Consider the following 27,258-nt stretch of genomic DNA (forward strand, 5'->3'; position numbering starts at 1 on the left):
AAAACCCAACCCAAACGAATGAAACGAAACGAAGACGATTGAGTTTCTGAACTGAACTGAAATCAATGTTTTTGAAGTTGTTTGTTTTTATTTTATATGTAATGAAAAGAAAGTAGTCATTTTAATTCAAGTAAATTCGTTGATATCGCAAACATGGAATCTGTGATGTCGTCTGATGATAGCTGCGATTCAGAGATGAAGAACATGAAAAGTCAATTATCGGGTAAATATTCGACACAGTTGCAACAATGCAATTGTTATTGCTTTGTAAATTATTCAGCCCCAGGAAATATATTGTCATTTGATTTTTTCTGAAAGAATCTGCAAATGTGAATTATCAAACTGCATATATTTTTATATACCTATATCTTTTTGCAGCATTTGGCTTGGATGAAGAAAATTTGAGCAAGGAGGAGATGAGTGACCTGTTAAAAGCTTTGAATAATTCTAAGGACTCTGCAAAAGACGAAATGTTACGACATAAGGTAAGGTAACTGCATGCTTATTAGTATTAACATTTTTTTAATTTCTCTATTACTTTTTAATTGCTATCAAATAAGTTATTGGATATTTGGGTGCTTTATTTATTGGGGAAATGTCCCTAAACTTTATAAAATCCCCTAAAATGCTATGAAAGTTTAGAAGTAGCTTCTTAAACAACTTGTTTGGATATTTAAAATCTTATTAAATAAATTGCTAAAATAGCTTAAAATTAAGTAACTTTTCCTTTAAGTTTTTTTTGATGACTGTTTCGTTGGATTGTGAGGTTTTTCAACACATAATAAGTGCTATATAAATCCCTATGAGTTTACCACCAAATGTAATTTAAGAGATATGTATTTCTTATTTAGTTTTTATTGTTATTTTTTACCTTTATTATAAGAAAACATTTATTTGCCAGGCTGAAGAAAAAGTCAATGCCACTGAATCTCCTAAAAAGACAATGAGGCGCAGATACCTGAATGTGAAAGATCGTAGAATGCCATGGAGTCTCTTGCCCAGCACTATAACACAGGCTGAGAAAGCGCGGACTCTAGCTGTTTACATTAAGTTAATGTCCATTAATAATTACCGTCAAGCTCGACAATCCCCCAGTTTCATGTCGTGGCCACCCCCCCTCCAAATAATTGAAGAAACCACGAGGGTTCAACCTTTGCGATCAACTCGCAGTGGGCGCTCAGTTCCTATATATGCAGGATTTGATGATGACTCTTCAGACTTAGATTTTGTTGTGACTAAGACAAAGAAAAGGAAGATATCAAACAGTGAGCACACTTCCACAGAAGGTACATCTACCAACAAAACTGTGAGTCTTAAAAGAAAACCATCCAAGGATGAGAACACCAGGCCTGTAAAGGAGCCAAAATTAAGTTCAGAGAATAACAAACTGGAGTCTAATGTGTCACAAAACAATGTTAAAAGTATCTTTACATTGATTGAAGACTGAAATCAAATGAATTGTAAACATTTAAGTGAATACTAGTACTGGTATGATTAGATGATGAAGAAAATTAGAGTATAACATTTATTCAGCTATTATAAACATTTTCTCTAGTTACATGCCTACTAGATAGTAGAATAAATTGATTATTTATTGTAAATTACCTCTTGTAAACATTTGGCCTTTGTTTCGCTTTAAATATGGTTGTAATCTAAGGGGGACTCATTTGTATTACTTGGTTATGGTAATAGAATATGTATTATCATCACCAATGTTTTAAGTACATACATGTCTAATGTTACTCATAATACAGATATAATAGCTATTAATTTGTTGAAATGTCATAAGTATTGTGTGAAAGTTGGGTGCAGTGAGTATATGTTATCTGTGATTTTTATTTATAAAAGTATAATACATGATAGGTGAAGAAACTTGGTTTTAAAGGAAAATTGTTTTGTCATCAAAATAAATAAGACATATTTTAAGTTAGATTTATTGTTCTCAAGGCAAAACCTTGTTTTAGTAGTTGTGCAATAGGGTTAGTTTTAAACAGACCTTACACAGGATATCTTCAGGTTTTATGAATAAAAATTTGGAAAGCAATCGCTATTTACTTTTCACAAGTTTTGCTTCCATCTCATTATCGTTATTATAGAAATTAATAAATATGTTTTTAAATCTAAAGGCAAGTATTATTGTGGTTGTCGTTGTCCGCGGTTCATGGCGACGGTCCGGACGAGGGTGGTGGACGCCTCCTTCATGTCGTACGCCCAGCCGATGCGCGCGAAACCGTCGAGTAGCAGGGTAGTCAGGTTGAGCGTGTACCCCAGCTCCGCGGCCTTGTAGTCCCACGGGAACGTGTGGTGGTAGTTGTGCCAGCCTTCGCCCATCGCCACCAGACTTACAAACCAGTTTTCGGCAGGTTTTATGAATCTGTCGGAAATAATATACATAACATAAATAGCCTTCTTCTTCTATCGTGTGGGTTGTGAGGTGGATTACTAACCTCATCAACCCTGGTGTCAGAGTTATTATTGAGCCGCCTTAGCTCCTGACATGTAACGACTCGTGTAACGAGTCATGTAACGACTACGTACTTACATCAGTAATTAGTAACCGGGACCAACGGCTTAACGTGCCTTACGAAGCACGGATCATCTTACTTTTTGGACAATCGGGTGATCAGCCTGTAATGTCTTAACCAAACTAGGGATCACAAAGTGATTGTTGTGATTTGTTCCCACCGGGATTCGACCCCGGGACCTCCGGATCGTGAGCACAACGCTCAACCACTCGACCACGGAGGCCGTCGGCCGCCTATATACTTAAATATATTTATTAATAAGCTGTTATATTAAAAACGTTTACTACATTTGTAACGTATTCCGCTTGACTAGTGAGTTTGCTCTCCTGCTTTTGTCAGGATATCATTTAAATTCACATTTAATATTAATATAAACTATTTGGAATATGGTGATCTATGATGATTATGATCACTAAAACCATCGGAAACCTCTTATATTACGGTGATTGTATAGGTACATACAGGTACCAGTATTCCGAAACTTGGGATCTTCTTGAGTTTTAAGTAGTTTGGGGACAACAGTAAGTGAGCAAATAGGTTGAGTTACTTTCTAATATTTTAGTTGAGAGATATAATAAAACTGAAACGTACCGGTCGTAAGGTTTGTGTCCGAATATATGCGCGAAGCTATTGACAGACCAGGTAAAGTTGAGAGAGAACATGTATCGCAGGAATGGCTGCGACAGTAAGGCGAAACTCCAGGTCTCTCCCCATGCGTACACCGGCACCAGGGTCGGGAGGATGAAGCAGACGACCAGCTTGAACCAGTTGAAGTACCTGTTTGTGAAGTAACGTGTAAGAGCGGTGATGACAGATTTTACTGATAATAAATAGTAGAACATTCCATTATTTCCAGTGTCTACTATTAACAAAGCATATTTTCACGTACACGTTTCGAAGGCGTTTCTATTTTGTATTTTTTTGAAAACTAAGTACTTAAAGCTCATAAATGTCTTCAAGGATCCGTAGTTAAATGAATACAAGTTTTACAAATTCCAGCTAAGATTTCATAAAGCCTATTTATTCTACGCAGAATAAACTATCGGCTCCAAATCTTAGAAAAGTAATGGTTTTGAGCTATTTGGGTTGCAGTCACATTAGTTGTTACAGTTGAATTTCGAGTAGAGCGCGGCTTTATATTTTACTTTTTTTTATACATATTTATTTATATATATTATATACACCTAGATATATACGTTTTGTTGTTGTAATTGTGAATGCAGTGTGTAGGTACCTGTAATTGGGGCACATATACATTTTAGAACATTACAATATATGTACTGTTGGTATACCTATCTAAATAAATAAATAAATACATACTTGGTGTGGAACCTGACGAGCGGGTCGTTGACGATGTCGCTCATGTCGATCTTGGCGCCCTCGCGCAACACGTGCGGGTGTTTCTTCATCATCAGCCACCCGACGTGCGAGAAGAACAGCCCGCGCCGCGCGTCGTGCGGGTCCGCTGACGTCTCCGAGAACTTGTGGTGCACGCGATGATCGCGCACCCAGTTGTATATGTTGTTCTGCGACAAGAAACATAACATAAGCTCACAATTATATCCCAATTGGGGTGAAATAAGTACCCACACCTCACCGATCTTTCTATTAGACCAATGTGATAGGTGGTGAGTCGTATCGTCGTCTAAAATGGTCGAGCCAATCGTGTTAGTGAAAACTTCACTTTAGATAAGTAAATTAATAACTCATTGGTGCAAGTCTGGTACTGGTTCGAACCACAGGGCCACAGTAACATGGACCAATTCACACACATTATTTAAATAACATTAGAAAAACCTTCGATATAAACAGACTATACGTTTCCTCCAACTGGAGTTGGTTTGGAGCATATTTCAGCGCGTTGTTCCACTCTGCCAACGCGCAGAAAAGTTCGAGCGAAAAGCTAATCCATTTCTTATAGGTATTATAATTATATTAAAACAAATGTCTGGTATACGGCGTTTTATAAAGCCTTAGCAAGACGTCTAGAAAAAGAATCACAGAATAGAAAAGGTCGGATGCTTTTTATAATAATATAATAAGTATGACCTGGACCTTCGTTATAGGTAGGTATTTGTATTTCTAACATTGTATGTTTTCGTAAAAAGAAAATAGTATTTTATAATGGTGTTTTCTTATACGTACCTGTCCAGCTAGTGAATAACACAGCATAAGTATAATTTGTAGCGGCATTTTCGCCTTATACGACCGATGACACCAGTACCGATGAGCTCCAGCAGTCACTCCGAAACCCGCGACTTCACCCATGAACATACCTAAAAGTCAATTGTTTTATTATCTTAAAACATCATAAATTATCGGTCATTGTTGACCGTTAGGAAAATTCTAGAACATACTAATAGAACGGGCAGAAACACAAGTGAATTACGTAGGCTGCTGCCGGAGGATCGAAAAAAAACCGAAATGATTTATAAAACTATTTAATTTCAGTAATTGAAATTACAATATTTAAACTTATATTAATTAAAACTAAAAGAACCTAACTTGTTCGATACAAGAATAAGTAGTGACAATCTAAAATTATACATCAAAAAGTAAATGTCGAAATAGTGGGGAAATAATATTGAGTCTGCGGAACGTGTCGTCGCTTGTCCTCAATCTAGATGTTAACGCTAACGAAGGGTTTGCTGCGTCGGCAATAGTCTTATAGTAGGCATATGTAACACCTCCCCCCTAAGATGAGCAACTATTTTAGTACGTTCAGTGAAAATGTTGCGGGGACGTTCTCCAGGGTTTGAAGTTGTTTCTTATTTCCAGGTTTTTCATAAATATGTCGTCCAGGGGCTGGCGATGCTGGATCCTCAATCGTCTTATGATGCCATAGCCGGTAGCGACGTAACACGATGTAGAGGGTGAGTGCGCCTGCACTTAATATCACGATGTAGAAGGGTATGGTGGTGTGATACAGGGCGTTTGGTTGCGCTCGTTCCAGTTGAAGAGGAGCCTCCATCATGATCCTATCTTCTATCTCATGCAATCCCTTGAGATTAATAGAGTGGAGATTAATATGAGATGTAGTGGTAGGGCGTTTTTCTTCATCATATGGTATCTTCATAAGTTTCAGAGGCTGGCCTTTTATCTCATCGTTATCATTGGTAATAGTGAACTCCGGTGTTCGCAGGTAGCAGTTGACGGGGATAGTAGCGAGATAACTTCCCTGCAGTGAGTTGATGTCTTCTCTTCCGCAGGTTAGGCGTACTTTCGTGGGTTGTGGGAAGGACACGACGTAGTGCTGGTCATCGAGCTTCTCCATGGCTTCTCTGGATAGTGATACCTCTGTAAAGTGGCAGGAATTCTCCAGAGCTTGATTAGTAATGAGATGTTGTATACAGTCAGACTTGGTGCGAATCTGGTGGTTAATGTTCTCCTCGCAGAGATACCAGTTATTTAACTTCGGGCATTCTGCCTCTATGTACACGAACTTATTCTCAGTATTGATTGCTATGAAAGGATAAGAGGGGATGAGAGCTAAGTGCTTTTTATTAGGCACTATAGAGAGTCTATACAAGTCATAAGTACTTTTTGAAACTATAGGGAATCTAAAAATGATAACTATTTGCCTATCTATGTAATAAAACCCAGGTTTAATCATATTGTAATATTCTCTCAATTCTAAGTTTAAAATTTGATCTTTATTATAAATTAATTTTAATTTACGTATCATAGTTTCTAACACTTCTACATCTATCATAGAATGATGCGTGCTAGAGGCACGAATAAAAGCTAACGTATTTTCCAACCTAATTATTTCTGACATAAGGTCCTCTACATTTTCAGTGACTAATTCTAAAATTTGGGCAAATTTCGCATATTTAATTAAACTACTTTCTCTATAGGTTTCCTTGTCCAAGAGTAACTCTAAAGTGGCATTAATTTTATTTTGGTTCTCAATCAGCTGGGCTAATGCACTGCTGTGTCGTGACATCCATTCTTTACTCAAACTAACGTGATTATTTAACTCGGATACAACTTTATCTTGATTTTTCTGTAAGTAATTGATAGCGTTATTATATTTCAAAGCGTCAGTGTAGTCTAAGTTACCAGATATACTTTTTATTACAGAGCCCAGGCTGTCTACAAGACCTCTTTTAGCGCGGTTTGGTTCTAATGATCTTAACTGACTTAATACTTTGCCAAGCTTACTCGTAAGATAAGTTATTTGTAACTCGTATAGAAGGTAAGTGTCGTTACTAAGTCGCGAATTGTAGGTAAGTAATTGAGCCTGTAACAGATTAATTTTGTTTTCAATCTCGTCCAGTTGTACGTATTGAAGGAAAGTATGGTAATGGGTTGTCAGTCTAGTAGCTCCAAGTTTGTAAGGTAAAAGTCCAGGTCCATCGTCAAGGCTTTCAAGTCTTATCTCTTGAGGTCGAGTCAGACGGATCACCAGTAACAGCGGAATTCTGTAACAATTTAGGAACACGTTTCAGGCGCGATTTAGCCACGGGGCCACGTTTCTTCGAGGTATAAATATGTATGGGTAAGTCGGCGAGAACAGTGTCCTGGGTATAACGCGGTGCGGTTTTTTGTCGGCTCGCGAAAGGATTTTTAATAAAAACTTGTTGTTGCGGTGAATATTCTACTTCGGGCTCGCGGTCTTTATTGCGGCTCTCTATTAACGCGGTACGATTAGCAAGTGAAGATTCGTTAACTATTTCATACACTTTTTCCATTTGCTCTTTATGATTTTGCGTGTACTGTTGCAATAAGTGTTGCGTAAGATCCATGTCGAGGGTATCACGTGCGTCAAAATGTCCAGTCAGCAAGTCAAACGGTCTGCATTTAGTAAAAGAGTGTATAGAGCTATTGTAAGCGATAATTGCATATGGCATAAGATTGACAATTGGCTCGTCCTTATGTTGCAATTTTAATATTCTGAGGTGTTCAAGTACAGTCAAGTGGAAACGCTCTATGTTACCATTGTCATTTGGGGAGTGGGCAAGAACTTTATGATGATTTATCTTATGAAGTCGGGTAAATTCAGAGAAAAGTTGGTTGGTGAATTCAGTTCCATTGTCAGTTATTATAGTCATAGGGAGACCGTGATGAGTACAGTATAACAGTAACGCTTGCAAGATACTAACAGCTGTGCCGTCACGTAAATGGTACGCTTGTCCGTACTTCGTGAAAACATCGATGAAAGTTACGTATTTTTCACTTTGCACAGTGAATAAATCCATGTGAATTATCTCAAACGGTTTTGTAGCTGGAGGTACCAGATTAAATTGTGGTCTAATGGGATTCCTATCGTATTTAGCTTGTCCACATATTGTACATTCGTTAATAAATTTAGTTATGTGCTCCTTCATTTTAGGCCAGAAATATCTTCGTGATAGAGCGAGATAACACTCGTGAATGCCACGGTGGTTAGTCTTACCGTCATGGTAATGGCGAATTATATCTTGTTGGCGAAGATATTCCTTGACGTTCTCCAGTTCAACCTTGGATAAAACAAGGTTCATAGAAGAACTTTTGAACTTGTCCTGGATGATCGGGATGATAGAGTACATGGCTAAGGGTGGATTTATTAAGATTGCGGTTTTGACTTTAGGGTTGACATATTCTTTTATAGCGTTAACTACATCGTTCTCTAGATTTGATTCGGACAATTGAACAGCTACACTCGTGTGAGTGTCGAATGGCTTAGTCATTACCGGTTTACGTTTAACGTCACTAACTACAGTGAAACGGATTTGTCGGTGAAACTTATTAAGGGGTTCGTCTGTAATTGGGACTTCTAGGATGGGATGTTCGTTAGCAGTATGTACGGTGTTAGTCGATGAGTCAGCTAGAGTCGGTGGTTTTTCAGAAGGGTTGCCTAGGAGTGAACTGAGCTCCTCAATTTCCTTAATTAAGGACTCAACCTCCTCATTATGGATCTCAATACGAGAAAGGGCGTCGGCATTAGTATTGTGCTTGCCTTTCTTGTATACAACTGTGAAGTCGTACTCACTAAGTCTTAGTCGCCATCTAGTTAGACGTGAATTTGGTTCTTTTAAATTCATCATCCACTGGAGTGGTTTGTGGTCAGTCAGTATCCTAAACTTACGTCCAAAGAGATATGGTCGGAAGTACTTTGTAGCCCAAACTATGGCAAGAAGTTCTTTCTCGATGGTACTATAATTCATTTCGCTCTCGTTAAGAGTGCGAGAAGCGTAGCACACGGGCTTGTCCGATCCTATAGGCCCTTGGGATAATATAGCTCCAATAGCTACGTTTGAAGCATCTGTGGTCAGTATAAACTCCTTATTGAAGTCAGGGTACTGAAGTATGGGGTCATTAGTGAGAAGAGTTCTACATCTCTCGAAGCAGTTAACATAGTCGGAGTCTAACGTGATTTTTCTACCTTTTTTTTAAACATTGGGTAAAAGGTTTTGTTATGCGAGCAAAGTCGGGGATGAATTTACGGTAATAACCGAGAAGACCTAGGAACTGCTTAATTTCCTTGGGGGTTTTTGGGATTGGATACCTCTGTATGGCTGAAATCTTGTCCGGGTTAGGTTTTATGCCATCACTACTGATGATATGACCTAAATAAGCCGTTTCAAGTTTAAGGAATTCCGATTTATCCATTTGGATCTTAAAATTGGATTCTCGAAGGCGTTGGAAAACCTTTTCCAGGTTAATCATGTGTTCCTGAAGGGATGTGCTGAACACAATGATGTCGTCAAGGTAGACAAGGCATATCTCGTTTTGAAGACCTCTAAGGACATTATCCATAACTCGTTGGAAGGTGGAAGGCGAGTTTTTAAGTCCCATAGGCATTCGAAGAAATTCGAAATGACCATGCTCGACGTTAAAGGCTGTCTTGGGGATGTCCTGCGGGTCCATTTCTACCTGATAGAAACCACTTGCCAAGTCTAAGGTAGTAAAGTACTGGCATTTCCCTAGCTTGTCAAGGACATCGGCAATGTTGGGTATCGGGTACTTATCATCTATAGTCTTTTCGTTAAGTTTACGAAAATCGACTACTAGACGCCATTTTTGCTTACCAGAAGCATCCGCTTTCTTGGGTACTACCCAGATGGGTGAGCTCCAGGCAGAGTCCGATGGTCGTATAATACCCTGGTCTAACATCTTAGCTATCTGATCTCTAACTTCCTGTCGGTGAACGAATGGGTAGCGATAGCTTTTCGTGTACACGGGGACCTCGTCAGTTGTTCTAATGCGATGTTTAATTTTATTGGTGAAAGTTAGGGCTTCACCATCGATATAAAAAACGTCTGCGTAACGGGAACAAAGAGTAGTGAGATTAGCTTTTTCCTCTTCGTTAAGATGGTCCGTACGCAATCGCGATACCACGTCCTGCTCGCGCAACATAGCTTGTGTGGTGCGCGTGCACTCTACGTTGAACAACTCGGCTCGGGCGGGGTGATCGAGTGAAAATATAATGTCGTTTGACGTTGTATTTTCGACTTCTAAATAGCCACGGTTATTAGATACAGTAGTTAGACACTCGTAAATCATACAGTTACAAATTACCTGCTGTGGGATGATGACGTCACCGTCGGGTGCATCAATGGGGATTCGAATCAATTTGGAAGTACCGGCGGGGATGATATCCTCATAAAGGTTAACATTATGTGAATTGTACATTCTTATTGGATTTATAGCAGATCGCGTAACTAAATTACCGTGCTTTAAGTCAATTTTTGCTTCCCAAGTCGTCAGTAAGTCCAATCCTATAAGTCCATCAAAGTAGTCATGAAAACGGTATACAAATAACTTGATACTATCGTTGTCATTGAACTCGGTGAAACAAGGTAACGTGATAGAATAGTCGTTCCTACTTGTGGCGTGAACATTCGTAACTTCAAAGGGATCGTAGTTGAGAGGAAACTGCGAAAAGTATTTTTCAACAGCTTCGGGACTAATAAAAGATTGATTTGCACCGGTATCTATTAAAAGTTTAAGTGGTGGATTTGAAATTTTTATGTACGGCAGTTGACGTTGAGTTTGCAAGTTTAATTCTATTTTGGCTTTTTTAATATCGAAGCCGTCTGAAAATCCTGCTCAACCTGGCTGGTGCCTGGCTGTGGTTGACCTTCATCGCTCAGCTGATTGTCTGTCGTATCGCAACGATATGCACTGGTGTCATATTCAACAGGATAAGTATTATCGTAATCCGCGTAGTAAACGTACTCAGGTTCGCAGTAGTACTCGGAATTGTAATATGAATCGTCGGGACTTGCACACTCATTCATGTTCATTTCGCGGGTTTTAAAATAACTTGTTGGTGGTGGATTGCCTGATTTACGCCAATCATGTCCTGTCATCATAGTATGGGGTAACTGTTTAGGGACGAAATGCTGTACACCACTCATGGGTTTAGGAAAGATTTGCGGTGAATGATTTTTGGGTGGTAACCGGAACACGTTACTATTGGGGTTGTAATTAGGTGGTAGAGCGCGGAACATTTGTTGCGTACGAGTAGGCATACGAAGTTGCGGCTGATTTGGTGGAACGTGGAATTTAAACGGCTGAGGCGCGGGTGGCATAGCGCGTTGTGCCATAGGGGCTGGCCAGTTGAATGGTATTGGCGGCGCTTGGTAATTCTGATTAGACGGGGTGGACTGCTTGTATTGGGACCTTGGTACATCACTACGCTGTTGCAAATACATAGCGTTAAGTTCGTCCTGCACATACTCGAGAGCTTTCTCGATGGTCTCGGGACGCATACACCGTATTCGGGACCCTAAGGGTTCTTTCAACCCTCGAACAAATGCCTGCATAGCGACCTTCTTATATAAAGTTCGCTTTGCCTCAATAGTCGTCTGTATAGAGTCATGTAATGTCACGTAAGTCATTATCGTGCTGAATAAGGTTTGGCATTCCGCGTAAAATTCCTGCGGTGTTCTATTACCCTGCGTTGCTAATGAGAGGTCATTGTACAGTGCTGTCTCGTCACGTTGATCCGAAAAATTATTAACTAACGCCGTACGAATACCCAACCAATTATCAGGAATCCCATTGGAGTTGATAATGCTTGCTGCGGAACCGGTGATTTTATTAAGTATTCCGTTTAATACACACGAGTTAGTTAATTCACTACCTGGATCATTGCTCATATATTCGATTACTATCTGATCACAGATTCTAATGAATCTTGTGAGCACATTCGGGTTCCCATCAAACTCCGGGACCATGCGCAGTGCTTTGTAGACATTATCTCTATCGACTGCCATTTTTATATCCTTACCTAATGAATTTAGATTTATTATCCTATTACTATCTACTACGTGGCGGCGAGCCTGTCGAGATGCAGGTTCCCGCGGGAGGGAATTTTTCGATGGATGAAAAATTGTGTAAAACTAAAGAGAACTAGGGGGTAAAAATAGCAAGCAACACGAGAACAGTTCAAGTGTACTCACATATATCTCATCTCTGGTTCCTCTCTTGAATCGAAGTCTGGATTCTCCTCTTGGCGGCAGCTGGTTCGTAGATTCAGGATACTCAGGAACGGAGCTCAATAGCTACCCGAGAGATTTGCGGCGATCACTCTTGATGTGCGAAGAGTTATGGTGCCCACGGATCTACTCGTGAGTATCCTACCGACTGCGCCAATTACGTAGGCTGCTGCCGGAGGATCGAAAAAAAACCGAAATGATTTATAAAACTATTTAATTTCAGTAATTGAAATTACAATATTTAAACTTATATTAATTAAAACTAAAAGAACCTAACTTGTTCGATACAAGAATAAGTAGTGACAATCTAAAATTATACATCAAAAAGTAAATGTCGAAATAGTGGGGAAATAATATTGAGTCTGCGGAACGTGTCGTCGCTTGTCCTCAATCTAGATGTTAACGCTAACGAAGGGTTTGCTGCGTCGGCAATAGTCTTATAGTAGGCATATGTAACAAGTGTGTAAACAGAAGACAATATGCAGTCACTTTTACGAAGTCCCAAATTTTGTGGTTTAGAATTTAAGCGTTGGGCTTATGATCCGGAGGTCCCGGGTTCAAATCTTGGTGAGGTTGGGGACATATTAAAAGAAATCATTTTGTGATCTTTAGTTTGGTTGGGATGTTTGACATTATAGAGCCAAATCTCAGGGACACTTGGCTGAATAGTAACCCTGACACCAGGGTTGACGAGTTCCGCCATTGCTCTTTATAAACAGCCTACACGAAAGAAGAAGAAGAAGATGAATTATATGGTGATAGATATGTGATCAGCTCATCGCCCATAATGGGATATCGTGATGAAGTTAGTGGATATAGGTCATGTTGGGGATGATAAGCCGATGATAAGAAGTAAAGTTACGTTTTATACTTCTCCCTAGCGTTATTCTATCTGAAGGTTTTTACAGAACCGACTGTTTATCTAACCTTTCAACCCGCGAAACCAAAACCACCCAATAAAGTTACGCTTAATGCTATGCTTGTTGATGCTTATGGGATGTAAAAGCATACTCACTAAATAGCACAGTCTGCAGTTTTGGGAAGTTCCCAGTGAGTAGGTAGTAAAGGAATGCTCCAACGGATATAACGTGGAAGAGTGAGATGATTATCAAATTAATCCATCTGAGGGCTGTTTCGAATCCCATACGTTTCTCCCATTCTCTGATCGGAGCTAGGAATTTGGGATCGTTTTTCGGCCGCGTTTCTTCGTAAACATTGGGTTTGTATGACGGTTGTATTGTGTCACGCGTCTTGGCTTCAATCAGCCTGTGTGTCAGTTTCAAACCATTATCTTCATTGTCAGAATGGGATGGCTTCTGCACCAGAGAGACCTCAGTGATCGTTGCAGGAGGCATCGTGCTGTGGATAAGAAAAAATATTTAGTAGGTACCTGCTTAGTGATTAAGTACTTAAGTAATATTTAATTTCTCCGTTGCATTCACATGGTTTTACACTGTACAGGATGTTAGTGACATCGTAACGAAAAGAGGGATGAGGGATAATTCAGAACATGATTTTGAGTTGATATCAAGTGAAATTTCCTATCGGAAAATTCATTTTAAAATTATTTTCATTTCCATACTTTTGCGACGGAAAAATCCACATGATATCAACGCAGAATCATGGTGTGAATCATCCCTCAAAGTTTTCGCTACGATGTCACTTACACCCTGTATTATACATAAGTCTATTTTAATTTATAGTTTTTATTTTATTAAATTATTATTATTATTTTTTGTTTTAGTTTTATATTAGTAAGTAGGTATTTTTATTCATATAATTTCTCAAAATTTGTACGCGTATGTAGGTATGTCTATCTATATTTAGTTTTATACACTGAATATATGTAGTCTCTTTGTCACGTAGGTCAGCAGCAAGAAATCTCTTTCTTAGAGATAAACTTACTTGTTTGTCTGTTTTGTTTGTATGTTTCTTTCTCTGTTCTATTGTGTACAAATAAATAAATAAAATAATAATAAGGTGGTGGGAAGAGCGTATACTTAATGTCCAAATTAATGCTCAAAATTTAATGTTGTCTCTATAGGGACGAAGACTATTAGTGCTATTAGTGTTCATTAGAGCGACTATTTAGGGCGACAGCTTTAATCAATCATGCCTGGGAAAAGTGAAATGTTTAGTTTCTTTAAAAATATAATTTGTAACAATAGTATCTAACATTTTTTTTAGCCAACCGTAAATATACACATAGCGTAGATGGCAGTAGTATAGTGTAGTGTAGAGTGCTGAGTAGATTCGTCATCACCCCTTCAGCTAAGTTCCACTTCTAATCTGGTAGTAAAAAAAATAAAACTTATTAAAACCACCCCAACCCTTAATTAAACATCTTGTTTAATAAAATTCACAATAGTTTTGGGAAAATAAAAATAAAACGAAAGCTCCATTAATAATAACTTATTAAATAAATACACTTCTCATTTAAAAATCGAAGCACCTAAAAAGTTAGGTTTCGCAAGGACTACCAGAAAAATATTAACAGGAATAATAAATCTATGTAATTTTACAGTGGGTTTGTAACGCCTGCCGCGTTTTACTACTGAGTGTAATTGCTCTTGTTTTTCTGTTAGGAACTATCAAAAAGTTATCATTGAAAACACTTAAAAACTACTGCTTAAAACTAAAATATTATTACATAAATAAACATATACTAATTAATTTAACAAAACATATCTATTTACAAAATAATTCCGTTAATATTGTACGACTTTAATAATTATCACATTGCGTAGGTAGCCGTACCTACATTCCACAGCCGAGCCGTTACTCTTCCGATCGGATGTTCGACACAATCCTTCTGCCTTTGTAGCGAGAACACCTCGATTACTCGTATATTTTTTTAAATACGTTTTTTTACTAATTTTGTCTACGATATAATAATTTATAGTGTTGTGTTATCCCCATTGATTGGGTAAGTGTAGCAATTACCATTTTTATTAGTTTAAATATTAACGTAGACTAGTACATGCTTTCTTTGTTCATTGCATGACTGTCATTTTTCATAATCATCGTGTAAATGTTTTTTCACGCTTTAGTGCTTATTTTATATCATAATTAGCAATCTTTTATGTTCAAAACAACATTTAAATTGTCAATTTTTCTAAATTAATTCTACTTAACCAACTTAAAGTTATCTTTGTACCTAAGTACTTTCCTTGTTTAAATAATTCTTAAATGGAACAATAATAATGTACAAAATACGTTTAATATCGTTGCTATTAAAATTATTCAGTTTAAAATATTCAATTTTACTATTTTGTTAGATAGTTTTTTAAAACAACTACCTACCATAAATTTATCTTGTTCTTTGTTCTTTTTCTAAATTTATTTTGCTAAATTCACTTTTATTGTGTGTAATTTGCTGACAGCCACATCTTAGATTGCTAAGCTTGCTTGCTATCCACTTCCCATCTTCAATCAAGCTAAGGGATCGGCATGTGGCAGTCAGACTGGGAATTCGGACAATTCTTGAAATGACTAATTCCGGGTTCCAGGGTTCACCCTTCGAGTTCAGCAACCGCAGGACCCACTACCGGTCCTGTACTTACCTGCACCGTTTCACCCTTCGAGTTCAGCAACCGCAGGACCCACTACCGGTCCTGTACTTACCTGCACCGTTTCACCCTTCGAGTTCTACAACCGCAGGACCCACTACCGGTCCTGTACTTACCTCTACCGCTTCACCTTTCGGGTTCTACAACCCGCTGGATCCACTTTCGGTCCTGTACTTACCCCACCGTTTCTGCTGCCCTGCTGCGCGCGCCGGTGTACCCCGTGTCGTCGTGGGAAGAGTTACAGGGAAGTGGTAGTTTTCCTACTGCACCAAGGGTGCTCAGCCAGTATCAAATTACCTGCGACCCAGAGATCCGATCTATGTACTTGCTAGGGATTTAATGTCAATAAACTTGGTTTTATTTCTATATACCGTTTTATTTACCCTAGTAAGTACAACCTATTTGATTCGCGTGATAGAAGCGACAATGGCGCCCAACTAAGGAAATACTGAGCTGAGTATCCTTTTTGCTGGTTTTAGCATTTTTGGTCATCTTTGGTGTTGGTCTGATTATTTTGTCTAGCTTTAAGTGAATTGTAACTGCAACTTTTGTGTGCTGTGGTTGCTTTGTGGGAATACCTAACTAATTCTCTTTCAAGGTGATTGCATACAATTAAAAACTCAAAATCGAACCTACCACATCGCACAGAAGGAAACATTTGATTTTGCACTGCCAACCTCTGTCTATCCCTGTGTTTTAATTGTTGTGTACTTTTGATAGTAGCATTTGTTTTCTTGTTATTTTCCTTCTGCCGTTTGTTGTGTTTTAGTTATTAAGACTTCAGGTACTTGCAACACTTACTCAAAAAATAACTATTCAACTAATCTAATTACAATTTGAACATAAAGTAATAGAGATGTCTCGTCCAATTAAATATTTATCACTTCAGAAAGATGAACTCCTTTATGAAGAGGTTCATGGCATGTCAAGGATATTAAACTTACAAACTATTCTAAATAATTATATCTAAAAAATTACCTAACTAAAATAAAACTTTCTATATTTACAAAACTTCCTTGCTGGGATGGAAGTGAGAGAAAAACATAGAATCCCCCAGCTGCTTACTAATTCTCGAGCAGACTGTAAGAGTCAGTCAAGAGATTGATGTGTAATACCATCAAACGCCTTAGGCCTGCCAAAAACTTAAATCTTGAGCATGGCATGCGTCTTCTAATATCTTCTAATATTCTCTAAAAATACCTTACATACTACCTTAAAAAAAAAAAAAAACTAAAACTACACTTACTAAAACTATATTAAAAAATCCAAAACTAGCCTAAAACAATGTCTTACTTACTAAAACTACCTACCGTCTTAAATATATTTACTTATATATAGTATTTCTAATTTTTTTTTTACAAAAAAAAAATATTGAATCTCCAGGCCCTACCCCTAGGACATTCTATTTATTTTATCTTCGGCCCTACCCCGAAGATAAGAAAATTATACTATAAAAAGAAAAAAAAAAAACGGTTACCTTAAATCTCCTATTGATTACGTGTGAGTACTAAGCTGCGGTTAAAAGTCTAGTACTCTTTTTGGAAAGGACGCAGTCACTTAAAACTAAATAAGATAACTGTTTGTGTGTGAAAGGGATGAAAGAAAGTAGGGGGGTGAATGGAAGGGTTGAAATGAATGTGTACCACGTAATTTTTAGAATGGTCAATAGTAAGAAGGACAGACTAGGTTACATTTTAGTCAGCGGATTTTCTTAGCGAAAATCCTACCCAAAAAAGGGGGGTATGTAACGCCTGCCGCGTTTTACTACTGAGTGTAATTGCTCTTGTTTTTCTGTTAGGAACTATCAAAAAGTTATCATTGAAAACACTTAAAAACTACTGCTTAAAACTAAAATATTATTACATAAATAAACATATACTAATTAATTTAACAAAACATATCTATTTACAAAATAATTCCGTTAATATTGTACGACTTTAATAATTATCACATTGCGTAGGTAGCCGTACCTACATTCCACAGCCGAGCCGTTACTCTTCCGATCGGATGTTCGACACAATCCTTCTGCCTTTGTAGCGAGAACACCTCGATTACTCGTATATTTTTTTAAATACGTTTTTTTACTAATTTTGTCTACGATATAATAATTTATAGTGTTGTGTTATCCCCATTGATTGGGTAAGTGTAGCAATTACCATTTTTATTAGTTTAAATATTAACGTAGACTAGTACATGCTTTCTTTGTTCATTGCATGACTGTCATTTTTCATAATCATCGTGTAAATGTTTTTTCACGCTTTAGTGCTTATTTTATATCATAATTAGCAATCTTTTATGTTCAAAACAACATTTAAATTGTCAATTTTTCTAAATTAATTCTACTTAACCAACTTAAAGTTATCTTTGTACCTAAGTACTTTCCTTGTTTAAATAATTCTTAAATGGAACAATAATAATGTACAAAATACGTTTAATATCGTTGCTATTAAAATTATTCAGTTTAAAATATTCAATTTTACTATTTTGTTAGATAGTTTTTTAAAACAACTACCTACCATAAATTTATCTTGTTCTTTGTTCTTTTTCTAAATTTATTTTGCTAAATTCACTTTTATTGTGTGTAATTTGCTGACAGCCACATCTTAGATTGCTAAGCTTGCTTGCTATCCACTTCCCATCTTCAATCAAGCTAAGGGATCGGCATGTGGCAGTCAGACTGGGAATTCGGACAATTCTTGAAATGACTAATTCCGGGTTCCAGGGTTCACCCTTCGAGTTCAGCAACCGCAGGACCCACTACCGGTCCTGTACTTACCTGCACCGTTTCACCCTTCGAGTTCAGCAACCGCAGGACCCACTACCGGTCCTGTACTTACCTGCACCGTTTCACCCTTCGAGTTCTACAACCGCAGGACCCACTACCGGTCCTGTACTTACCTCTACCGCTTCACCTTTCGGGTTCTACAACCCGCTGGATCCACTTTCGGTCCTGTACTTACCCCACCGTTTCTGCTGCCCTGCTGCGCGCGCCGGTGTACCCCGTGTCGTCGTGGGAAGAGTTACAGGGAAGTGGTAGTTTTCCTACTGCACCAAGGGTGCTCAGCCAGTATCAAATTACCTGCGACCCAGAGATCCGATCTATGTACTTGCTAGGGATTTAATGTCAATAAACTTGGTTTTATTTCTATATACCGTTTTATTTACCCTAGTAAGTACAACCTATTTGATTCGCGTGATAAGAACGTGACAGGTTTTTAATTTATTAATGTTTAAAATTCAAATAACTAAACTCGAATAACTAGTCTTTTAACTTTCTTGAATTACTTATAAGTATATATAGAAAGTAAATAATATAGAAACTACAATCTATCTACAAAACGGTGTAGGTATTCTTTAGTAGTTTCAAATGTTGTTCTGCAACTTTTGAATAGATTTACATTTATCGAAGTGTGCATCCAACTTCTACTCAAAATTTTGTAATAGAGAGAGTTGAGTTTATTGTGGTCAAGGTATGGATAAAAGTTCAAGCGCCCTGAACCCGGTAGATAACTCGATTATTCATTTGCCTCATTGTTAATTTCGAACCTTGAAACGTCCAATTCTCTTGTTAATTTGAACCTTTAACTAGTACGTAGTATGTAAGTATTCCCAAAACAGCTATAAGATACTGTTAGAACATTCTGTTTTCCCCTTATGGGCAGTTTGATTAATTACTTAAAGCGACATTGTGGGGTTGCGTGTCTTAAATTATCTGCTGATGTCACTCCATGTTTGTAGCTGCTATTCATGGGAAGCCATTGTATATGCAGGGAGGTAGTTTATTGTATGGGACAATAATATAATACGTCGATGGTTTGGACATCAGAATTCAGTTATAAAACCCACCCTAAGTGAATTTGAATGTATCGCCCCAGTACGTTTCTATACCTATATTATTCGTTTAGCATAAAGTTACTGAAGACGTCTCCCTGAAGTCTCGTTGGTTGGTTTTAATTTTATATTGCATTATTTTGAATGGCAACTTTTTAACTATTATCCTATTTTAATGATGAAATATTTTTTTTTAATATTTAATCGTCTGGTTTATAGAGGTGTGACAACTCAAGGCATTTTTATGTTGTTTGATTTAGCATATACTAATTTATTATCTTTTGCGACTAATCAAGTTTCAAAATAATATTCAAACATTTATCGACTTGAAGTATTTATATCAGAAGAAAATTAGTGCGCCCGTTGATGTCTTTTATATAAAATGGCATCATTACGAATAACTCATCAAAAAAATTAGATAAGACTTGATTTCACAAAATCTGAATATATTTTTTGAATGCGGTTATCAGGAATGGCGAAGTTATGGTGTGCGTTGTTATGCGCATGCGTAGTGTGGGGCGGCGCGCGCGCACGGTGCCCGGCGGCTGCGCTGGCGCCGCTCACCTACGTGGTGGAACACGCCGTGTGGCGCGGCTGGCATCAAGCCGTCATTTACACGCCAGGTCTCGAGCCAGGTGATATGCTTTTTGTGATATGCATTGTTTAAAGAGATTTTTTTTTATGTTGATTTTATGGGTGATTTGATTACTCTCGGCAAACCTATTTTCGGTTTAAAATTTTGCTACGCGAGTCGCATTGTCAGTAGTAGGTATCATCAAAAAAATATACCACGGTAGTATTTACTAGACTTCAGAGCTCGTACCAAAATCAGTGACTCACGCAAATCAAAAGAAATTGTTGGATCACGTAATTATTAGGAAATGTAATAATAATAATAATACATTATTATGTAGAGATAAGAACTTCACCCGACTCTTCATTACGTGTTAGAATGCATTTATGGTCGCACTCGACTATGAAGGAGGTGGTAATTACTCGTAATCATGCGACAGGAATGTAAACCTTAATCTGAATTACATTAATGTTTACAGGTACACACCAACACTCGTGCCCTAATTTGTACAAACCTTGTTAAGCAAGCACAACCTTGATAATTATTTGAATCTTATGGCGGGCATCTGTAATCATGCGATAATAATATTTTCCTGGATAATACCATGAATAACCTTTGTTTAACGCAAATAGGTACAATTGTATAGGTAAATAAAATAAAAATAAAATATTGGATAGTTACAGGTAGCAATTTTGAGAACTAATAAATAACTTACGACATAATTATTGAACATCAGTTATGACAAGAATTTGCACCAGCATGGCACTTTAAACTTATTTTAAATGGACAAACTTTTAATTAGGAAGGTTGTAACTTCGTTATAAACGTGGCAGAATATACTTCTGGCGAGCGCCATGGTGCTGTGTCAGAAAAATTACGGGAAAAACGTTCAATAAACAAATGGACTGAGTAGACTATTGTCCTAATTACCTAATAACAATTTAAATATGTTAAAAGACAAGCAATCAGGAGAAATTATAATACTTAAATAAGTACCTTAAGTAAATATTTTAGGTTACTTATTTCTGTCGTAGAATGCTGTCAATGCTGTTAAGGTTTGTAAAATATGCTGAAATCATTATGTTTCGCAACTCAAAGATTAGTTACGAAAGCAAGTGCCTTAGGCAGTTATGAGATTGTATATTTTTTGCAATTGTTAGTGCAACCACAAGTGTCGCCTCGCCCGGGGGGGTCACGGTCATAAAAGTGCTGCATCAACAATACATCTTCAATAGAAACTTGATGAATGTCAAGAACTTCGTAGGTCTCGATTTCTATTCGTCTATGAATGCCTTTCAACCTTCGAAACATCTCATGGTAAATACAAGCTAGGTATGAGATAAATAGCGTCAGAGTAAAACTTTAAAATGGATATTGCGTAACTTTTGAATCAAATTACTTATGTTTGAAGCGATTGATGAATTTGGAGAAGGCTTTTATACTAGAACACCGTGGTGGCGCCACCATAGTTGGTCCACAAAATGTATGCAGTTTTAGAGTAAGGTAAAGAGTCAGTAACAGACTCCCGTTTTTTTTCCAGTGGTGTCATAACCATGGTGTCTTAGTGAGATAAAGAACCTAAGATTGCTCTCCGATTTTCCGGTACATAAAACAACATAAGCTCACGACCTTTCCAATTGGGGTAGTCAGAGGCACATCCATCGCCAGATGAACTAAGTACCCACGTCTCACCGAGCTTTCTGTTAGACCAACGTGATAGGTGGTGAGCCGTAACGCCGTCTATTATGGTCGAGCCAACTGTGTTAGTGGAAATAGCCTAAACGGCTAAACGTAGGCACTTGAAATTTGGAAGGGACGTAGCTTAGGTACCGTAGAGGTGCACTAAGCAAGGAATTCCCGGAATTCAACAGGATATTGCAATATTCCCACGGAAACGGGAGTTAGCGGGAAGAAACATTTGTATGAAAAAATCGAAACCGCGTAAGATAGATGTTTTCAATCTAGCATGCATGTATACCTTAGTGAATATAAAGTTTAGTTATTACCTGAATTTTGAAAAATGGGAGTTAGTGGGAAAAAAATGTATGAAGAAATGTAAACTGCATAAGTTAGAAGCTTGAAATTTGATATGCACTCCCACGCACACAAAGATCTCTCTTTTATAACACGCCACGCGGACGAAGTCGGGGGCAAAAGCTAGTAATAATATAAAGGATAAGTTAATTCTCAAGACTTAGCATTTCAACATAATACAACATTCTTACACGTGGAAATATTATACGGCTTTATTAAAATACCACCCTTTGTAATAGTGGAAAGGAATTTTGCTAAATAAAAGCTATTTTAGTAAGTATGTAACTGCTCTCAGAAGAAGGGTAATTTTAGGGTAGCTTTGATAGTAGTACATATATACATAATACAAATACATATGTATAGCTACGCGGATCAAATTGATCATACAGTATTAATTTTATGGAAACATATTTAAAATCACACTAAAGTTTAATATAAACCTGTATTAGTAAAAAAACAATAAATAATTTATATTAAGTGTAGTACTTACTTAAATTTTTATGAATTAATTTCCGCAATTTATCACGATTTAATTCACTACATTTAAAATTATAATATGCCACTTGGGAATGCAAATTCACTTGCGCGGATTATGTCGATGTGCGCAAGGAACGATGCGCGTGCGATGTTCTGAGCACGTTTGTTTACTATACGTGTCTGCTGTACTTCTGATAGTGAAAAGTAATTTGTGCATGACGAACCTTTAGCACGTACTTTCATAGTCACATCATAATTATTTAATTGACATTGGGTATTTTATTCAAATGACTAAATTACTTACCTTCCTGTCATTATTAGTTCGTTCAAACACAAGCTCAATTGATGAGCGCTAATGTTTAACTTGAGTTAATTAAAAACTTCGCTTTTATCAAGAAAAGTTCCTGGAAGAGTACACTAATGAATTAACATGTTTCATAAATTAAGATCAAAAGATATCAAACGCGAAGTGAAAATACATCGACTTATAGGTAATTATTGCAATGTTTTAGGAAGACAGAAAAAATACATCCACCTTTATTACGTGATAGGAAAAAAAGAGAGGATTGACGTAATAATCACTTTACACCCTTATTGGGATTTTATGTATGCCTTGGACAACATTCATTATTTGATCGGACAAATAGGGACTGAGAAGAATTTTCACCTGGAGTAACATTGGTTTTTGACATTATTTATTGTAAATTAGCCGCAAATGGCATTGAATACTTGGCCGGAAATAGGACTAACCAAAGGCCAATGGGAGCAAGCAATCTAACATACTTCTCCACTGTCGTTTGGTAGCAAACATTTTCAGAAAACTTTCAAAAAAGGAAGGTTTCAAAATGACGTTATTTATGCGGCGCCATTTCTCACAGACCGGTGATTATTTCCCCGGGGACATAATCGAGATCGAGTGAAGGTATTCCACTCAAAGTTCTGTCTAATATCAGGAATGTGCACTTACTACGCGACAAACTGGTAATACTTAAGTTCCTATGGAAAATATTTCATAAGGAAAGTACGAAACCTTGAAGAAATAAATAACGTAGCATATTACATTACGTTAAGGGGCGTATAAAGGTATGTAATATAAAGGAAAGAGATACTGTCCATTATCCTCAGGATGGAGGATTATTATTTAGGATTATATTTTATGTTTATTTTATTTTTAAAGAACGTCTAGGGCCCTGTGCCGAGGTTTTTCTTACAGCTTCTTTTCCTCGGCTATACAGGTTGTGAGAAGCTGCAGTAGTTTTAGGCGGATGAGACGTTCGTTATTTAAAAATTGACGATTCAAAGTGTAACTATGTTACCTACTGAATAAAGATATTTTTGAATTTGAATTATTTTAATATTGCACTAGCTTCCCACCTGCGACTTCAGCCGCGTGGACTTTTAGCTTCAAAATGGCGGGGCCAATTGGGTCCTGTGCTAGGTTCAAGATAAATTATGAAATTCTGATTACTAAATAAAGACAGATGTAAAACTGACGAAAAACATTTTCTTTTTTCTATTTCATTTAAGTATAAAAAAAAATTAAGAAAAACATTATAAGAAGTCCGACATTTTATCACGTTTTCTATGACGTCACAGTGTGCTTTTTCATACAAATTTTATGGTAATTTCGTGTATTGACGTTAAGTAAAAAGTAACTGATTGGATTAGGTGTAAACTAGCCTATTGCTTAATGTTGAAATTGCATATTGTTAGATATACTTAGTACTCATCCACAACTATTTGGTACCTAAACTAAAAGATCTAGTACCTTTCTCTCTCAAAGTTAAATTGTGGTCCCGCCATCTAACAATACGTAATTTCAAAATTATGCAATTGTTCCCGCTATTTTGACGCTAATTGTGGAATTTGGTTATTGCGGTATTATTTTAGGTACTTAATTTCCTTTTGCAGGTTGTCGTTGGGCTGTGGTGAGGTTGACGAAGTGTCTGGCGGTGAACGGGGTAGCATCCGCGGTGGATCCTGTGAGCAGGCTCCGACTAAGAACCAAGTTGGGCGTCGCCATTCTATCGCCGAGGATCAAACACAATTCGTCCGAGCTGCTCACTAAACTTATAAAAAAGGTGATAATCTATGTAATATTACTATTAATATAACTTACAGAGCTGGAAAAGTGGGTCAAGCTATTATATGAAACCGAAATCAAAAACCCGCACCACGCCCGCTTGCCAGGAAGCGCTTTGCGTAGTACTTTGTGTTACTGATACTGGCAGATACGTCGGGTTAATTAATATACTTAAACAAAATTATAACACCATCAATATTATTATTATTATTTTCCAAAAATAAGACGTTGTTACGTTCGTCTATGCATATGACTATGTAGATGTGATGTGATGTATGTCTATGTAGATTAAATAATCTAGTTGGCAAATTTCTCCTAAGATGGGTTTTGTACTCGTATATTTATTTATTTATTTTCATGGGATAACAAACAATAGGGTAGTTTCCAACGAGTCGAAACAGTTACTTTTTACTAGACGTCAAAACACGAAATTACTATGGAATTTGTATGAAAAAGCAACCTATGATGTCATAGACAAACATGATAAAATGTCGCGCTTATTATTACATGTTACTTTATTAAAATTCATAAATAACTTAAATAGAAAAAAGAAAACGTTTCTGTCACTTTTAGATCTGTCTTTATTTAGTAATCAGAATTTCATAATTTATCTTTGACCCACAAAACTACCCATTTATAACTACCCACAATAATTATGATATATTAACAATAGGTGTAGAATATTTCCACATAAGTACATGTACAACCAACCATATCACGTACGCACTGTCTGGGAACTTTTTGACAGGGTCGATGCATATTTTAAAAGAAAAAGCGTGTCAATGAATAATAATGATTCCGTCTAACTTTTTTAATGATCTTTTACAGTTTGATGATTTAGAAATGAACACGGCATCGTATGACTGGCTGCTGCTATCACGATCTGATCAGGATTTTAAAAATATGAACGAAATGTTGAATGCGTCATCAATACGCTTCGATCAAAATATTGTGGTGGCGTACCCTTTTTACCAGAACAGACCACAAACCCGTTCCTTAGGGTTGTGTGATAATAATTTCGTATATAGAAACAATGATAACGGTCATACACGGCGGCACCCACCCCACAGGCACAGATATATGAACTACAACAACTGCAATTATGGGAGTAGAGATTCGATCTGTATTAAGACTCAATATGAGAGGAACTACTACCGCACTACTGAAAGGTTTATGAACCTGACGAAATCAAGAACTTACAAGAGATCAGGAAACATTTTGCCCCTGTTTCAGTCTGGGATTGTCAACTACAACTATTCGAGAACGTTTGAGATGACGAACATTAGTAAATTTTCTCTGAAACAGCAGATTGCTAAGTGGAGCAAGTTCAACCGCTTCTATGGAGCTTCGCAAGGAATTTATTTGATACAGTACTTCAAGGTGCGCATCAATTCGACGCTATACGCTTATATGTTAGGTACGTATTTCTCTTATCATTAATTAATTATTACTTTGTTAAAAATCCCACAATTTGATGGAGTATGCTTCATACCTCCGTACGTATGTTGTTAAAAATATTATTTTTTACGAGTTTTAGGCCAAATTAAACGTAAGTACTAACTGCTGTTAAAGATTTCACATAAAAACATAACCTCACGCCTATATCCTAATTGGGGTAGTCAGAGGTACCTAAATCCATCGTAAGATGAACTAAGTACCCATACTTCACCGAAAGATAAATATTAAAGATTCTTAAAGATTTGTTCGTTAGTTTTTACGACTATAATTCAGTTTTTTGTCTACACAACGCAATGCATAGCATCAATAAAACTGCAAAGGTCAGCAAGGTACGGATCCTGGACAGTAAAGATAGGATTTATCGGTATTAGTATTATTACAACAAACTCATAATTTATGAACTTTTTTATTAAAATTATAGGACTTGGTCTGGAAGTATTAAGTATTTTATATCTAAGAAAGTTATTATTTTGCGTATTTCCCACCTCCTGAAAACAGTTTATTGTCTAGGTGAATAAATACGGTTAAATAAGTAGGTTTAGATCATAATTATTTAAGTTTCACTTCGTTATTATTCGTTATTCGTGTGGAGGAAGCAAGAGAAGTGTGTCAGGATCGAAGCAAATGGAATTCTATAATCTCTGCTTACCCGGTGGGAAATAGGCGTGAGTTTATGTATGTATGTACGGTCACGAGCATTAATATGTATACACTTTGGTACCATATCACATTAACTTTTTTGACAAATTGAACTGTAAGTCTCACTAAATGTCAAATATGTTAGTGCGACAGAGTCCTAAAGTGGGTACATTGTATGTGTCACTTCATTATTTTTTTCTAAATATATGAAAAAGTTACCTGTCCGTATTTTCTTAGCTCCACGGTCGGACGAGACTGTCAACATGGAACGCCGTCACAAAAGTGAAATTTTGACGTACTCTATATAACACACTTCCTTATACACATACTTAACACAATAACGTGCATATAATTCGCTAATAAAAACTTTGAATCAATGATAATTTAAGTGAATATTTTATGGATTAGGGCGACCATATAGAAACGATACTAATTGCGCAGGTTATTGCAATATAATAGGAGTACTTTTTATTTTTTCCGTCGTACTATATAATTTAAATAACATTTGTACTATATTTGTACTGCGGCAATACTCACGTTATACAGGTATCCTTATTTAACATTTAAAGAATTACACGAGCCCTCGAAGACCACGCAAACTTTACTTTTGACAATGTCTGTCAAGAGTTTTGTCTTTTGA

The 27,258-nt window shown here is 37.0% G+C and overlaps 2 protein-coding genes across 5 annotated transcripts; one reads left to right on the forward strand and one right to left on the reverse strand.

The window, feature by feature from the left end:
• The first annotated feature begins 2 nt into the window (after positions 1-2).
• On the forward strand, positions 3-2,044 carry LOC126368589 (uncharacterized). The gene is made up of 3 exons (XM_050012656.1): positions 3-223; positions 379-485; positions 902-2,044. The coding sequence occupies exons 1-3, from the start codon at positions 154-156 to the stop codon at positions 1,445-1,447; spliced, it is 723 nt and encodes a 240-aa protein (XP_049868613.1). The 5' UTR covers positions 3-153; the 3' UTR covers positions 1,448-2,044.
• Positions 1,919-26,892, reverse strand: LOC126368571 (acyl-CoA Delta-9 desaturase). Of its 4 annotated transcripts, none has more exons than XM_050012620.1 (6): positions 26,838-26,892; positions 12,969-13,312; positions 4,671-4,801; positions 3,846-4,051; positions 3,117-3,302; positions 1,919-2,374 (listed from the first exon to the last, which is right to left on the reverse strand). In XM_050012620.1, the coding sequence occupies exons 2-6, from the start codon at positions 13,306-13,308 to the stop codon at positions 2,134-2,136; spliced, it is 1,104 nt and encodes a 367-aa protein (XP_049868577.1). In that variant the 5' UTR covers positions 13,309-13,312; positions 26,838-26,892; the 3' UTR covers positions 1,919-2,133. The 4 variants fall into 4 exon arrangements, with proteins under 4 accessions (XP_049868577.1, XP_049868578.1, XP_049868576.1 ...); XM_050012621.1 differs by lacking the exon at positions 26,838-26,892 and adding an exon at positions 22,452-22,590; XM_050012619.1 differs by lacking the exon at positions 26,838-26,892 and adding an exon at positions 14,146-14,223.
• Between the last annotated feature and the right edge of the window lie 366 nt (positions 26,893-27,258).

Source organism: Pectinophora gossypiella, chromosome 7 (assembly GCF_024362695.1).
Source record: "Pectinophora gossypiella chromosome 7, ilPecGoss1.1, whole genome shotgun sequence".
Lineage (NCBI taxonomy): Eukaryota > Metazoa > Arthropoda > Insecta > Lepidoptera > Gelechiidae > Pectinophora > Pectinophora gossypiella.

Excerpts from the sequence above, each read along its gene's own strand:
- LOC126368589 (XM_050012656.1), top strand. The coding sequence starts at position 154 with ATGGAATCTGTGATGTCGTCTGATGATAGCTGCGATTCAGAGATGAAG. Across the intron at positions 224-378 it reads CATGAAAAGTCAATTATCGG|CATTTGGCTTGGATGAAGAA; the intron begins GTAAATATTCGA and ends ATCTTTTTGCAG. Across the intron at positions 486-901 it reads ACGAAATGTTACGACATAAG|GCTGAAGAAAAAGTCAATGC; the intron begins GTAAGGTAACTG and ends TTTATTTGCCAG.
- LOC126368571 (XM_050012619.1), bottom strand. The coding sequence starts at position 14,213 with ATGACGAATCTACTCAGCACTCTACACTACACTATACTACTGCCATCT. Across the intron at positions 4,802-12,968 it reads ACTGCAGACTGTGCTATTTA|GTATGTTCATGGGTGAAGTC; the intron begins GTGAGTATGCTT and ends ATTGACTTTTAG. Across the intron at positions 3,303-3,845 it reads CTCGTCAGGTTCCACACCAA|GTACTTCAACTGGTTCAAGC; the intron begins GTATGTATTTAT and ends CTTCACAAACAG.